This window comes from Suillus subalutaceus (assembly GCF_016647625.1).
Source record: "Suillus subalutaceus strain FC151 chromosome Unknown DFJ58scaffold_42, whole genome shotgun sequence".
Lineage (NCBI taxonomy): Eukaryota > Fungi > Basidiomycota > Agaricomycetes > Boletales > Suillaceae > Suillus > Suillus subalutaceus.
The window spans coordinates 71,539-86,214 of record NW_024540291.1 but is presented as its reverse complement, the minus strand read 5'-3'; the positions used below and the strand labels follow the sequence as shown (position 1 = coordinate 86,214).

The window sequence follows — 14,676 nt, the reverse complement described above, 5'->3', positions numbered from 1 at the left end:
TCCAGAAAGCAAGTTATGCTTTGGTGAGGAGAACGTTATTAGAGCGTTGGGCTTCCCACTGACGGATGTAGAAAATCTGGGCGCAATATGTAGCTCCAGAAACTTTGATTTCAGGTTGAATGTGCCCCACTTCAAATGCCGATCCAAAAAGTCAACTCAATCTAGAAAAGTGCATTTGAGCTGTTCTTTCAGGCAACCCCTCCACACGAGCTCACAAATGAGGTGTTGAGATATCCTCACGAATCAGAGACCGTCCGAGAGCCCATGGACATTCTATTGAGAAGCGACCACTTGAATGCTGTCACTGATCTCGCAACTCCCATTGACAATCGCAGAAATGACTCGTGCCACTCGATTAAAACCAATGATGCCATTGCGATGGGAGCATAACCTACAGCACGGGGCATTCAACCTGAATATGGGCTTCGTATAGGGTGGTGTGCGCTTGCAACCCTGTTAGCGTTAAATCAGCTGCAAAACAACACGGAGTCTGTGCAGACGGGAATTAGGAAGCACAATATGATACTACAACAAGACTCTGTAGCGAAAAAATACACATGTGCAGCAATCATTGCGACTGCTCGGCATAAACCTATTAAAGATCAATAAGCAAGGTTTTGTGCGTTTTTAGTTGCCCAACCAACCTTGATGGTCTTGTCAGCGCCACCAGTGATGAGCCGTGTTCCGGTCATATCGAAGGTCGAACAAAAGACACCGGCTTCTGCCTCGAGGGAACCGGGTTGAGGCACGTCATCAAGATTTTGGAATGGAGTCCCCGTATTATAATCCCAGAACGTGAGTGTACCATTATCGCCTAAGCATTACAATGTCGATTAATTCAGATTTGAGGAAAGCCGATGGGATATAGTAACCTACCACCAGAGAAAAATACGCCTTCTGCGTTGACAGAAAGCGTATTTATGATAGCGTTATGGCCGGGGAAGTTGTGTACAAATGCACCCTCCGGGCATTTCCATTTTTTGATGTTATTACCCGCCTGCGGAACCGGATGCAAAGGAATATTCTGTCGGGTGAATTGCCAGGGCCCTTACAGATTTTTTGTGGTGGGTGAGGGTAACCATCGTCTTTCCAGCTGCTAGGTCCCACAGCCTTAACCAGAGTAGTATCAGTCAGTGTGTTAATTTGCGGAGATTTTCGACGCACCTAACCGTCGAGTCCATACTTCCAGTGATGACTTGCGGATCAGATTCTTGGCACTTGACGTCCGCTACTGTTGCAGAATGTCCCGCGAGAACGTGAATTTGGGCTTTTGTGCGCATATCCCAGACACGAGCTGAGGCATCACGACCGGATGTGACCAAAACATCCAACGTCGGATGTAAACTCAACGAGTAAACGCCTGAAAGATGACCATGGTAGTGCCGGATAACTTTGTTTGCTTCGAGGTCCCAGCACTTCACCATCTAAAGGGAACAATGTTTAACGAGACGAGGTTGGCGGGAGATAGAATGACTTGCCTTGTCCTCACCACACGAAAACAAGTACGGGTGTCTCGGTGAAACAGCCAGTCCTCGGACAGTGGAAATATGACCAGTCAGGGAAAGCTTCAACTCCCCTGAAGCCAAGTCCCAAATTTTGATAACTCTGTCCCCAGCACCAGTAGCAAACCATTTATTTCCTGGCTCAACCGCTACACTGCGAACCCAACCCAAATGACCAGATATCACGCGGACAAGCTTCCATGGTGGATGGTATGTTGGCTTGATGGTACGAGTCGTTTTATGTAGGGTTAAAGCCTCGGAGAGCTTATTGGATGTAGCGAACGTGGACGGTTGCACCTTGGGTGTATTGTCTATTGTGGCAATCATTCTTGATGTGTCGCTAGATGCTGAATGAACCGATGAGACTGTCAGTCAGACTTAAGAAGAACTGATAACCTACGTCCGGCAGTGATGGCCTTTCTCTGCTCCTTTGGCCGAGCAGGACCAATGGGACCTTGTTGAGCAAGTAATGCAGGAGGGAGCTCTTTAAAATCACGGTATTCGTCGTTAATCTTCACCGAGAGACGTATTCGCGCGCTAAAAATCTCTTCAGCAAATGTGCTCGGCATCCCAGAACTCGTTACGCACCTCTTCTCATCTTCCTTCATCCCATCATCTGGACATGATGCAAATATGTCTCTCGTGCGCTTTGCACTCCTCCTCAGTAAAGGATCCAGCGGTGGAAGAGCATATGCTGTACTCATTGACAATACTGGACTATCGACTCCGAGGAAATGAGCTAGTCAACTGGCGGGGTGGCAGGATGACCGGTTTGATTACCATTGTTTGTTTATTTACAAGCAAGAAGTTCCGTGGTTCGCTTATCTGAAGTATCTAGAGAGCTTTCATGCTTCAAGACTATTTCGTGGTCTTGATTTAGGTGGTTTAAGAAGGATTGAATAGTGCTTGAAGTAACATAGTGGTAGACATTAGACGCCATTTCGTCAGTCATGTCTGAAGCAGCAGCCGAGCTTAAGAAGCTCGTTAAGCAGCTCCAAAATACTTCCACAGAGGTGTGTACAAATCTTTCTAGGTCAATGCTTGTATTTTGGTTTGCTGACAACCTTCGTGTAGGAAAAGGTATCGATTCTGCAAATCTTGAAGAAAGACTTCCATGTAAACGAAGCGATCCTAAGGGTAGGTATTCGTGCTCGGATTTTTCCTGTGTTTCGACTCACTGGTGTGAATTCATAGGAAAGCAAAGCAGGGCTTGCTGTCGGAAAATTGCGGACGCATGAGGCAAAAGAGGTCTCAGACCTCGCCAGAGAGATCGTGAAGAAGTGGAAAAACGAGGTGGAGCGCGCTAAAGGAGGTTCAGGCTCAAAAGCGGGAACACCTGCGAACGGAAAGGCAGCACCAAGTGAGTCCGATCCACATATGCTGCTCGATCCTTATGATGACCATGGCTATCAACTCTATCCTCTCACGAAGCTCGCAAGGGATCTGCTTCGGTTACACCATCTAATACCGCTACTCCCGCCCCAGTGAACGGGAAGTTAGAACCTCGTAGTGCGAAAGCAGATGGTGTAAAGGCGTCCGGCACGGGCGACAACACGCGGGACAGGTGCACGGAACTCATTTATGATGGCCTTGCTTGTGACTCTGGTGCTCGTGAGTTGATCCCAGACTTCGGCTTCACTCCAACTCTCACTGACCCTGAAAATAGCCAGTGAGCTGATTTTGAGTCGAGCAAAAGCTGTGGAGGCCGCTGTGTTTGCACAATCTGGCTAGTACTAATGCTGCATACAAGGGCAAGATCCGTTCTTCGTACGTCAACCTCAAGGACAAGGGCAATCCAAGTCTGCGAGAGAACATTGTCAGCGGCGATCTTTCGGCGGAGAAGTTCAGCAAAATGACAAGCGAGGTATATTGAGGCATCATAAGATCTATCTTTAAGCTGATTTGTTCCAGGAAATGTCTTCGGAGGAACGACGAGCGGCAGACCAGAAAATAAAGGAGGACAACTTCTTCAAGTCTTTGGGAGCTGGCGAGCGAGAAGCCGAAACGGAAGGCTTCCAGTGCTCAAGATGCAAGCAAGTAAGATCCTTTCGTCAAATTTGGTGGCTTGGTATCTCATCGTTCATAGCGCAAGTGTCGCTATCGCCAGGCGCAGACCAGAAGTGCTGACGAGCCAATGACAGTGAGTAAATGTTTAATGGGAATCAGACTGAAGTTGATGTATACGTCTTTCTAGACTTTCGTGACGTACGTGACCTTGACCTGTTGTACAAGATATACTCACTTTTCGTCTCGTTTACAGATGCGTCAACTGTGGCAACAAGTAAGTAAGCTATCTTCGAGGAAATTCGTGTCTCATTTATCACTTGCAGATGGAAGTTCTCGTAAATCTTTGCATCGTCCAGGAATATTTTATAGTCGGCAGATCTTTCTTTCTACTGTACTTCTTTTACTGTCCAATTTTGTCGGGACATCGTTTTTTTCGACGTAAACAGCCCTGTCGTAATGATGTATACCTTCAATCTATTTTGAAACAATACCCTTTTCTTCTGACAACTCATTTTGCACAGAACCGGTGAGGTATGCGACTTGTGATAGTCTCATCTGTCCGACGCGTGTGATTCATTTTAAGACTAATATATGAGGTATGCGTGCATCATCGACACTCGGATCTACTGATACTTAAGTTCAATACTGATGGTATGTCGCCAGCACGATGGCTGATCAACATCCCAACAGTATCAATCGAGAGTTCTCCCAGGCACAATGAGACTGTGATTCCTGAGTCACGTGAAGGTGGGAATACGAGTGGCTTCTGAAATGCACGCGTTTGTACGCGTTAACTGCTGAGGCCACCCAAGCTAGTGTCGTTTTATACCTGAACCCCCACTCCTTTACCACTAGGCCTTCAACCGACTGTGTACAGATATGTCCGAAGATATTACTGAAGATGTCAAACCAAAGTTGAGCTTGGTCATTAACTATGAGGGTACCCGTCAGTCTTCTTTTCGTGCTATTCCGACGCGTTGCAAGTATTGACGACCCGTGGCCAGAAATCACTGTGAAGGTGAAGCACAACATGCCGTTCAAGAAGATATTCGATGCAGCAGAGGTGAGATCACGATCGTTGCATCAAACCTTGGGTTTTCATCATGACGTGCACCAGAAACGGTTTGGAAAAGAACCAGGTAAGTGGCAACTGCTTTCGGAAAGGCGAAGAAATTCTGTACTCACGAACAACCCTTCAGGGACGTTTAAGTTCACCTACGATGGCAAAAGATTGCGGGCTGAAAACACACCTGTGGATGTGAGTGCTCTACTGATGCCCAGAGAACGGTTGATGCTCGTACGCTGACGCATCATCAGATGGAAATGGAAGATGGTGATATCATTGACGCTCACTTAGAGCAGGTATGTCGTATGTTTCTATTGTTCTCTCGGTCCTAATACCGCTGTGCTCTCTAGCTGGGAGGTGGCGCAATCATATGTTAGCTGCTGTACATCCCGACTCGGAGGCTTCCACAGGCCATGCAATCGGATATTCTTTACTGTACTACGTCTTACTCTTACTATCCATCATTCATTCCGTTACCATTTACTCGTCGCCAGAACGATGTAACTATAACTCAAAGGCTACTACTACTTGCTTGAGGAGATCTCTCCTCCACCACGTGCAGGGGGTAAACATCCTCTCTAATCGGGTGCCTGACTGCTGCATTCTTTAAATCTTGCCAGGCTCCCAAATGACAGACACCGCGTGTCAGTCATCGAGGGCGACGTCTTTTCAAGGTTGAGTGTATTGGTAAGTCATCAGCATCTCACTGGTAGGCCACGTTGACTTGCTCAGATGGTGACAACTCCTAGTGCAGTCAGTCATCCCCATCTAAACTCAATTTTATTAGTGAAATACAATGAATCAACCCCCCAAATTATGGAGACCACCGTCTTTTGCAGCGTTCTTTGGCATACTCAGGGTTGTAAATCCGGACAATGACGCTGCGGGAAAGACACTCAGCTCTACGACCTGGCGCTGTCCGGTAGCAAGTTGGGACTACAGAATGTGATCAACCACGTTCAGTTGACGTTAGATCTACTTGAAGCGATTTTTTGCTTATACCAAGCTCATCGTATGATTATTTGTCACGAGTCTCGGGCCCGTAGCTTTTCCTGAGGCGAGGAATCTCCGTCTAATATTCCGACTCTAACTAACAAGCCCGAATACACCAGAGACAGTACATAAAGGATTGGCATTGAATATTTGAATCCTAAGCAAATCCCTAAGTGCCTATAAGTTTAATACAACGGTCCGCCGGACATCCCAGGACCCTCTCTTGCCCTTTTGATGTGTCCTCCCGCTATGGTAGAAACCTCCTATATCCCAGGGATCCAGATGCGGGAAGCCAGAGAATTGACAGGCTGCCGCGGTGATTTAGATATCTCCGACATGATGACGCCACCGAGTAACTAACTAGGCCGTCTCGATCTTGGAAAATTGAAGGAAGCCCACACTTACCTCGTGCTTTCAAATTGTATAGGACAGTCCCCATATGATCTTGTCAGTGACATTCTTAATAGTTTGCACAATGATTTTACCGTCAACAAGTATTTAACGACCCACATTCGTCGACCCCATTCCCAGATCCGACTCGCCAGACTACTCTCTCATTTCTGGTGAGTATTTTTTGTGTTTTTGTGCCCGTACTATTTCTCATTCATGGTAAATCATTTCACGTCCTCCCACCAAACTGTCTCCATGGCAAAACAAACAAACCCTTGCCAAAAAGTTTCTAATCAAACTCCCTGCGGTAAAGAAGCCGGATGAGATCTCGGATGCCCAGATTCACTCATATCCATTATCAATCATGAGAAGACGATATGCCTTTCTGAGGCCGAATGGCCGTTCTGTGACGAAGAGGACTAGCTACAAACTGAAGATGATGAAATAGAAGTAGAAGAACTTGGCATCCTTGAAGAAGATGAAGATCGTCAGTCAGAGGATGAGTTCAGCATGGATTTGGTTGCTACTGGTATATCGAGCAGCACTTTACCTGCCTTACTAAAGGAGATAGCTTCATAGTTGCCAAAACACACGTTTGTCAACACGAACCTTTCGAGCTATGCGATGTTGATGTGGAGATGACTCCGAGAGTCAACAACTGGTTGGAAACACGAACGTGTAGTGGACAGTGGTTCCACGCCAAATTTCTAATAGATCTTGACTAGCAATCTGCTGGCATCGAAGATATGCATCTGTTTGAAGGCACAACCACGCAAGAATTTACAGCACATAAAAGCCAACCGACTTCCTACCATCTTCCCATATCACGAGTCAAAAACAATGCGTTTCTCCTCTGCAATTGTCATCACCCTCGTTGCTGCTTTAGCCTCATCATCAATCTCTGCCATGCCCGCTGAAGCTCCTGACACGGCTGTCGCAGATAAATGTCCCTGGTTTTGCAAAGAGGACACAGATTGCGGTGGCTGCTCGATCCAGTCTTGCGTGAGTATCAGCAGTTTTCCTGGATTTCATAACATAACTCACCTGCATGGCAGTACGTTATTGTCTGCCAGGTGAGTCGTATACTATCTGCCTTCAGATCAGCATTATGACCGTTGGCACTGACGCGCAATTTGTTAGTAATTTGTAGAGTTAGGAAAACATCGGTGGAATTGGCGTAACTTTCGTGCAATTGGAGAAGTGGTAGAAAGACGCACCAGTAAACATTTCTTCCCAGATATGATATGGCACTGGACCTCCTTGAAGCCAAAATAGATTGTTAGTTGTTGATTCAGATCCAAATTTTGTACCATGACCGGTTGCCATTAGTTATCCAAGGTCATCCAGAGGAAAGGAATGGGCCACACGGAGCGCTGCATTAAGGTAACCTGGTATCTGTGGACCCAGTTTTGTCTTTAAAACTGTACTAAGTCGTGAACAGCGTGAGCGCAATGGTGGTAACCATGTAGTGAGCGAGTGCTTGATCATCGCGTTTGACTTGCCATGGCTGCAGCTTCGTCGCCTTCTGCTTAGGCATCCGCACGGGTAAACCCGCGGGTGTCCCGAGGTCAACCAGTACCCGTAACCGCCAAGGGTACATACCCGTGGCGGGTGTACCTGTGGGTGTGCAAGCACCAACAACACCGCCAGCACCGTCCAGAGCACCATCTACTGCCCCCACTCGATCACAACAGCCGCCAGTGCTTAGCGCACATGCCCAGCGCACGCCAGAAAAATGACGTGGCTCGAACACATGCGAACGACACCAGGAGGTGCCAGAATGAGAGGAGTGGAAGAGGGCCTCTGAGGAAGGGAGCAAGAACGCGAGCGATGAAGCGGAGGGTAGGCAGGAGCAGGCCAGGAAAACATTATAATATCTTTAGAAATTAAAGAATTGAAAGAGAAATCAGTGACGATATTCCATGGCAACTTGAAGGACGGAGGTTTGAGGTCGCGGTAGCAAGTTGGGACTACAGCACCTTCAGTTGAAACTTGACGCGAGATCTACTTGAAGCAATTTTGTGCTCATACCAAGTTCATCGTATAATTATGTCACGAGTCCCGAACCCGTAGCTTTTCTTGAGGCGAGGAATATTAATTTCAGTCTAATATCCCGAATACACGAGAGACAGTACATAAAGGATTAACATTGAATTTCTAAGCGTGCCCATAAGTTTATGTAATCAGGGGATCGACGCAAATGGCAATTGGTCTGCATCATGACCAGAGGCCCCCCGGAAGCCCCCACATAACGGAAAATCGGACGGACGGACATTTCCACGAGAAGGTCTATGATAGTTCCCACGGCTACCATGATGCCGTAGCGCTGACTGCACCGAAAATTTACCTAGACTCAAGATTCTGGTCACGAAATTATCACGAATGCGTACAATGACGCGTCTGTCATTACCACTCTGAGAGTAGTACTACTACATGTATTGGGGTGTCACATATGCCAAACCGTGTGACATGTCTCACCGGGATGGGCGGACAGACATGTGCCATGCCCAGGGAACTTCCGGGGGCCTACAACCACTGTGTAATGGCCACGTACAAGCAAAGACTGAGAGGATGGCTCAGTTATGCATTTGCTAGGTGTGTAGTACTCAAACTCTCCTCCCCAATAAATTTCTTACTCCATAGCAAGTGAGGCTTTTGTGGTAGTTTCCCTCACGCTCTTCCTACCAATTTGTCTGGAGCAATTTGCCCGTGACAATGGGTTCTTGCAACCAGAGAAGACTGAATCATGCTCTTCGCTCTCAGGTGTTGCGCCCGCAAACGCAGATGCCAGATGTGCAGTGAAGATCGGTTGGTTGTGGATAGATACCGCCAGTTTTAGGTGCGTCTAATTTATTCTGACTAGTGCGGATGTCCTAATACACTCAGTCTCTATGTCTACTCGTTGTCTGTCGCTCTGCAAGCACTCACGGTGATCTCAATGGGGAGCATAGCCGACCGTCGTATGTTCCACAGTTTCATTCTGGAACTAGTTTTCATCACTCGTGGCAGTGTCATACAGAAAGCCCCTTCTCCTCACTTTTGCTGCAATAGGTGCATTCTCCGCGAGCCTTTTCCTCCCTCTATCGTCGACATCTCCATTATGGATGGTCTCTGCGTTGTTTGCAATTTTGGCCAACGTTGGCTTTGGTGCCTCCATAGTAGCTATGAACGCGTACCTGCCGTCATTGGGGAAAGATTCCCCAGAAGTAGTTCAAGCTTACTCTGAACTGACAAGTTCATTTGAAAACCAGAATGAGAATGCTGCTCTTGCTGCAAGCGTTGATCTCGAATTAGAACCCTCTTTTGAAGAAGTGTCAGATCCTCTTCTTGGTCATCCAATCCATCCGAGCACTTCTCAATCAAAATACACTGCTGCATTATCGAGAGCCACCTCGCGAATATCATCCTTAGGAATTGCTTCGGGTTATGGCGCAGGAATAATCCTTCTCTTGGTTGCACTCATACCTGTCACTCGCATGCATGGATCTACTTTCTCACTACGTCTCGCCATTGGCCTCAGCGGCATATGGTGGGCATTGTTCTCGATTCCTGCTGCTATCTGGCTCCCAAACGCAAGCAACATCGATGAACCAGAATCTGGTTCTATCAAGCCAGATGACGATTGGACCTTCAGTTCGGAGATTGCGGCTGCATGGAAACGATTGGGAGTTATGCTTCGCTGGCGGGAAATAAAGCGTCTTCAACATACCTTCAGATACCTCGCTGCTTGGTTCCTTCTTTCCGATGGTCTGTCTATTATTCCACCAATCAATTCCTCTTTTCAATTTGACTTCTCAACAGGTTTCACTACTATAACATCGACCGCGATCCTGTTCGGGAAAACGACTCTACACATGGAAGCTTCGTCTCTCGTCCTCATCGGCGCTATCACACCACTCTCAGGAATCATTGGCTCTCTAGTATCCCCCATCCTTCAACGTAAATTCATGTGGTCGAATCTTCATGTCTTAGTCCTTCTCGTGATGATGGTCTCGCTGATTCCTGCATACGGATGCTTGGGATTCCTGCCCATCTTCAAGGGAACTGCGCGATTTGGCGGACTGACGACGCAAGGAGAAATGTTTGGTCTTGCAGTGTATTTTGGTCCGTGCCCTTCACCTCGATCGCAAGCATTGACCGACTGGTATCACTATCACAGGTTTCGCGTACGGTGCGTTTCAGAGCTATGCCAGGGCTTTCTATGCGGAGTTATTACCTCCTGGGGAAGAAGCTCGATGGTATGTGTCTTTCACAGGTGTAGCATGTAAAATATTGACATACAGCCCCAGGTACGGTCTTTTCTCGATAACAGACAAGGTAGGCAGATAGTTTCAAGTTTGTTTTGCACTGACTACATTGTTGCATACAGTCAAGCTCTTTTGTTGGTCCGTTCGTCGTCGGCCTGATAGCGGATAGCACGGGGAACATCCGCTATGCATTCTTTTTCCTCGTATTCATGGTGTGGGCAGCAGTGCCTGTACTCCTCAGCGTTGATGTTGATAAGGGGAGGCAGGATGCAAAAGATTATGTTTCGCGGAGACCCCTAGTTGGGGAATGATACTATCCATACTCAATAATATTCCCTGAGCATACTTAGGATGAAATATATAATTTTACAAGAAATTTGCTCGCCTGCAGACGGAGAAGCATCGTTTATGTTCATTTCTTATCTACAGGAGTAGCAAAGAGTAAACGTCATTTGCTGTATCTTTGCCTCATTCGTCGTTGATAACAACGTCCGAATGTCGTGATGATTCTGCACTCGGGAGAGCTGTGTGCAGTTGATTGCAAATGCATCTAGAGTGAAACCTTGCAAGCCGGTCGCGTATGCAGGTCGCAATGGAAATTGCCCCACTTGACCGTGCAGGATTAGATGTGATACTTATCTTATCAAGAGCATAGGGACACGCATTCTGAATTCCAGCAATGCCGTGCAAGAGGACTGTTTTGTATGTTGAACTATAAGAGGAGCTTACAGCACGGTACATAATCCAAACGCAGCGCCAAGCGATCCAGATTGTTCGAGAACGCGTAAGCTAAAGTAAAACACTAGCGGAGATACGTGGCGCCGACGCGGATTGCTTCCGCCGTGCTTATAATATGTAGATGAGATGCTTGTACCATACGTACTGAATCGAACGGAAGCGAATCATTTAAAGCTCCTTCTTCGCTGCACTATCCATCTTAGCCTGGAATGCCTGAAGGGCCTTCAGTCGCTCTGTTAATGTGGGGTGCGAGTGGTGATAAGCCGAATATCTATATCAATGACACATCAGCATGTCGATTCCAAAGTATCATAACTCAACTCACAGCCAGTCAACCCATAAAGTACTCAGATTCTTGACATGGAGCGTGATCAACGCTCGTGAAAGCCTCTCACCCATATCCTTCATCTCTGGAGCCGACAACCGCTCTTGGATCTCGCACGCAAAACGATCCGCTTCCCACTCAAACTGGCGCGAAAGGAAATTCAGCGCAATGCCAATAACCGCTTCTAGGGGGCTAAGAATCATCTATGTTCAGAATCAGCATATGCAATGAAAGACTACATGATGATGTACCTGGAATAGCAAGAATGCAACGATGGTTGGTGGGCGGGCAGAGACAGCCTCCGAAAAGTCGAATGCCCGCAGGAATTGAGGTGCGTGCAAGAAGGCGGGAAACATGGCAAGGATGGTGAAGATATGGACTTGAGATACACAGAGCAACTTCGTTGGGTGCATATAGTACCAGTGGCCGAGCTCATGCGCTGATTGAAAACATTCGATCGACAGACCACCAGAAAAGAAAACGCGTGCATACCTAAAACTGCCTCGACTTCGTCAGGCTTGCTTTCTTTGATCAGTGTGTCGAAGATGACGATGTGTTTGCTCTAAATCATCATGAGCAGGGATGGACAGCAGGTGAGGTACACTAACCCAGGGCAATCCGAAGAAGTAAGCGTTGCTATGAGAGCTACGCTTGGAACCGTCGATCTCGTACAAATGCTTCAAGGGGAACTTGAGCTTCGTCGCGAGCGATTCAGTCCTTGTGCGTAGCTCGCCCTCTCTGAGGGGCGAAAGCTTGTTGAAGAGTGGTTGGATCACAGTTGGATATATAATAACCATTATGATCTGGAAAGCCAGACTAGACGAGAAAGTATATCAGCACAGCACTACTTGCCAAGAGGAAAGAACCGAACAGAAAGGCCATAAGCCACGGGACAAAGCGGTCTCCAGCCCACCCGAAGACGTAAAGGAAGGCGGCGAGAAACGGCATGCCAATGACAAAGCCAATCGCCCAGCTTTTCAAGAGATCGGTGACGAATAACGTAGGCGTGGTTTTGTTAAAGCCGTGCTTCTCTTCCAACACAAATGTTTGGTAAGCAGAGAGAGGAATCGAAGGTATGGACGAGATCACGAAAAGCACGATAGCAAACGCAAGGGATTGCAAGATCTATTATGTTCAGTCAGTTTCGAGGTCTGAATTGATTGCAGGAAGCCACTGAACCTCATACTCGCTGCCATATCCAAAGTAAGCTATCGTCCGCCCACCCATGTCCCATGCAAATGCATATAATCCATAATGAAGCATGGCAGAATCAAGGGCTTGCTTAAACAATCCAGTGACCAGGGAGAATTTTGCTTTGTCCTTGCCGTAATTCTGGGACTTCGTGAAAGCCTCGGCATCAAAGTGGTTTGCTAAAACTTCCGGAGGAGAAGTTTTCGAGTACAGAGGATACTGGCGAAGCCTGCGAGCAGAAAAAAGGTTAGGTAGGAAAGAGAATTCAACAGAGCAGTACACTGACAGAAGGTAAGATTCGAACAGCGTAACACCCCATGAGAAAGCTTGCACGTAAAACTTCCAGTCGATTGGATCAGTTGCAACAAAAGACAACTTTTGCTGGAGTGCTGCAAGCTGAGAGTGCAGCAAGTCCATGATGTCCCGGGGAGCTAGCAAGGCGTTAGTAACTTAGGGAGAATTCTCCTCTTACTCCGGTTTTATCTCGACACGTGACACGTCCTCATTCCATGACCACGTGGCGGCGGACGTGTCCATGTTGCACTGGTACTTAGTAGCCGAGTCCTGGGAGTACTAGCCCCGAAGATAATCGATAATCCTCCAAAGGATGGGCTGCACAAGTACGTTGGATATTGCAAGTAAAATTACTATTTAGATAATACATGCGCGTAGATATAATCAGTGCTTGTGGTTTACAGCGTTCAGTAAGACAGACTTCTCGAATTCCTCGCGGTTGTTCTTGATATTTTCCAGCCCACCTTTGATCACCTTCATGCGGTGAGCCTCAGGATCATAATGATCGCTGGGTTCCGTTCCAGTCGGGGGAATCCATCCTGTAGGAGTGCGCTTAAAGGCAAAGTCACTAATGACCTCTTCTGCAGTTGATCTGGCAGAATCGATGGCTCCGGTAATCCACGTATGATGACGGCTCAAATGCTCTCCGGCAAAGTAGATGTTACCTTCCTTACGACGAGCAATTTCAAAGTACTCTGACAATTGCCCGGGAAGGAACATAGCGTCGCCAGTAGGGTTGTGTTCGGACCAGGCTAAGTCTTCTGCCGTAATGAATTGGTCGTAGACGTCAACGCTCGGGAAAACCTTTGAAAGGTGACACAGAGAGCTCTTAAGACGTTCATTGAAAGGAATAGAGGACCACACAGAAGCGTCTGTGTTCCAGGAATACAGGAGCAGGACGCCAGGTCCCTCGGAACCGATGCCATTAGATGGATATACAATCCACCGAATCGGCAGATCGGTCGTCGATTGTCCCCCTAGAGAAGGGGGTTGAACATGCTCCCAAAATCGAGTCTTGAAGCGCAGACCGATCTTGTACAACGCCTCGTAGAACATAGCGCGGATAGCTTGCTCCTTCCTGTAATCCCAACGAGGACGCTCTGGTATCATTCTCAACGCACTGGGCGGAATGGCAAGAATCACTTTGTCGAAAGTTTGCTCTACCTGACCCCTAGGCGTATCGGCACAGATAATGACACCGTCATCCGTCTGCTCAATCTTCTGGACTCGTGCACCAAAGGTGATATTGTCCATGCCAACCACCCCGGCAAGCGCCTGAGGAAGTCTGTCCATCCCCTCATCCAGTGTGAACCACTGTTTGGTATCGAAGTCGAGATTCTGCATGATGAGCTCGGAGAAGCTAAGGGCGAACTGGTTGGTTTGAGAACACATGGTCTCGGTGAAATCAATGACTGATTGCGGCCATCCAAGATCTTCCAGGTAGGAACGGAATGGGACTTTGTCAAGACGCAGGAGGAGGTTCCAGCCCTGGTCAAAGTCTTTCTCCAACAAATCAATGAACGCCTGTATAGTGCTCAGTAGCAGAGCATCTGCAGTCTTGTTATCATATGGTAGCGGGAGGTCGAATCCCAGCGCATTGGCAGTGCTATCATCGCCCCCGTTCTTCAAAATACCATTTATGAAGATGCGATTGCCGGGGGTAGTGAGATGATAAGGGATAAGTTTGAGATCGGCATGATAGGTGTCATTGAGAAGTTTAATCAGGTCGAAGGTTGGCTGATGCATCTGGGTACTTGGAATACGCATGGCACCAGCCTCAAAGTATTGGTCCTTCTCGGATGTAAAGCGGTAGGTTTTAACACGCCCACCCACCCTCCCATCCAGTTCGTATAGAGAGACTGCGATGTGGGGATCGTTCGACAATTTCAACCGATATGCAGCATACAAACCAGCCATACCGGC

The 14,676-nt window shown here is 47.5% G+C and overlaps 7 protein-coding genes across 7 annotated transcripts; 4 read left to right on the top strand and 3 right to left on the bottom strand.

The window, feature by feature from the left end:
* Positions 1 to 568: 568 nt before the first annotated feature.
* DFJ58DRAFT_715992 (WD40-repeat-containing domain protein) lies at positions 569 to 2,206 on the bottom strand (the record flags this gene model as incomplete). Its single annotated transcript, XM_041384177.1, has 8 exons — positions 569 to 592; positions 645 to 814; positions 877 to 997; positions 1,053 to 1,110; positions 1,165 to 1,424; positions 1,479 to 1,849; positions 1,903 to 2,039; positions 2,091 to 2,206. 8 exons carry the CDS (start codon positions 2,204 to 2,206, stop codon positions 569 to 571), a joined length of 1,257 nt encoding a protein of 418 aa, XP_041244746.1.
* A 114-nt stretch (positions 2,207 to 2,320) lies between these two features.
* On the top strand, positions 2,321 to 4,020 carry DFJ58DRAFT_783840 (transcription elongation factor). Its single transcript, XM_041389926.1, is given in 10 exon segments — positions 2,321 to 2,517; positions 2,639 to 2,666; positions 2,697 to 2,862; positions 2,934 to 3,113; positions 3,169 to 3,214; positions 3,234 to 3,366; positions 3,414 to 3,539; positions 3,589 to 3,646; positions 3,735 to 3,783; positions 3,833 to 4,020. The coding sequence occupies 10 exon segments, from the start codon at positions 2,453 to 2,455 to the stop codon at positions 3,846 to 3,848; spliced, it is 867 nt and encodes a 288-aa protein (XP_041244745.1). The 5' UTR covers positions 2,321 to 2,452; the 3' UTR covers positions 3,849 to 4,020.
* A 271-nt stretch (positions 4,021 to 4,291) lies between these two features.
* Positions 4,292 to 5,196, top strand: DFJ58DRAFT_783834 (ubiquitin-related domain-containing protein). The gene is made up of 6 exons (XM_041389925.1): positions 4,292 to 4,455; positions 4,514 to 4,572; positions 4,627 to 4,648; positions 4,709 to 4,767; positions 4,827 to 4,871; positions 4,926 to 5,196. Exons 1-6 carry the CDS (start codon positions 4,389 to 4,391, stop codon positions 4,950 to 4,952), a joined length of 279 nt encoding a protein of 92 aa, XP_041244744.1. The 5' UTR covers positions 4,292 to 4,388; the 3' UTR covers positions 4,953 to 5,196.
* A 1,580-nt stretch (positions 5,197 to 6,776) lies between these two features.
* Positions 6,777 to 7,115, top strand: DFJ58DRAFT_783829 (uncharacterized protein). The gene is made up of 2 exons (XM_041389924.1): positions 6,777 to 6,941; positions 7,003 to 7,115. The coding sequence occupies exons 1-2, from the start codon at positions 6,799 to 6,801 to the stop codon at positions 7,106 to 7,108; spliced, it is 249 nt and encodes an 82-aa protein (XP_041244743.1). The 5' UTR covers positions 6,777 to 6,798; the 3' UTR covers positions 7,109 to 7,115.
* A 1,330-nt stretch (positions 7,116 to 8,445) lies between these two features.
* Positions 8,446 to 10,581, top strand: DFJ58DRAFT_783825 (autophagy-related protein 22-like protein). The gene is made up of 8 exons (XM_041389923.1): positions 8,446 to 8,553; positions 8,606 to 8,797; positions 8,845 to 8,918; positions 8,968 to 9,705; positions 9,760 to 10,062; positions 10,118 to 10,196; positions 10,248 to 10,275; positions 10,328 to 10,581. Exons 1-8 carry the CDS (start codon positions 8,462 to 8,464, stop codon positions 10,514 to 10,516), a joined length of 1,695 nt encoding a protein of 564 aa, XP_041244742.1. The 5' UTR covers positions 8,446 to 8,461; the 3' UTR covers positions 10,517 to 10,581.
* Positions 10,582 to 10,890: 309 nt separating this feature from the next.
* DFJ58DRAFT_783823 (peptidase family M48-domain-containing protein) lies at positions 10,891 to 13,024 on the bottom strand. Its single transcript, XM_041389922.1, has 8 exons — positions 12,746 to 13,024; positions 12,448 to 12,688; positions 12,140 to 12,393; positions 11,877 to 12,084; positions 11,761 to 11,830; positions 11,520 to 11,707; positions 11,269 to 11,471; positions 10,891 to 11,214 (listed from the first exon to the last, which is right to left on the bottom strand). Exons 1-8 carry the CDS (start codon positions 12,874 to 12,876, stop codon positions 11,112 to 11,114), a joined length of 1,398 nt encoding a protein of 465 aa, XP_041244741.1. The 5' UTR covers positions 12,877 to 13,024; the 3' UTR covers positions 10,891 to 11,111.
* Positions 13,025 to 13,039: 15 nt separating this feature from the next.
* Positions 13,040 to 14,584, bottom strand: DFJ58DRAFT_783820 (uncharacterized protein). The gene has a single exon (XM_041389921.1). The coding sequence runs from the start codon at positions 14,518 to 14,520 to the stop codon at positions 13,138 to 13,140; it is 1,383 nt and encodes a 460-aa protein (XP_041244740.1). The 5' UTR covers positions 14,521 to 14,584; the 3' UTR covers positions 13,040 to 13,137.
* Positions 14,585 to 14,676: the final 92 nt, after the last annotated feature.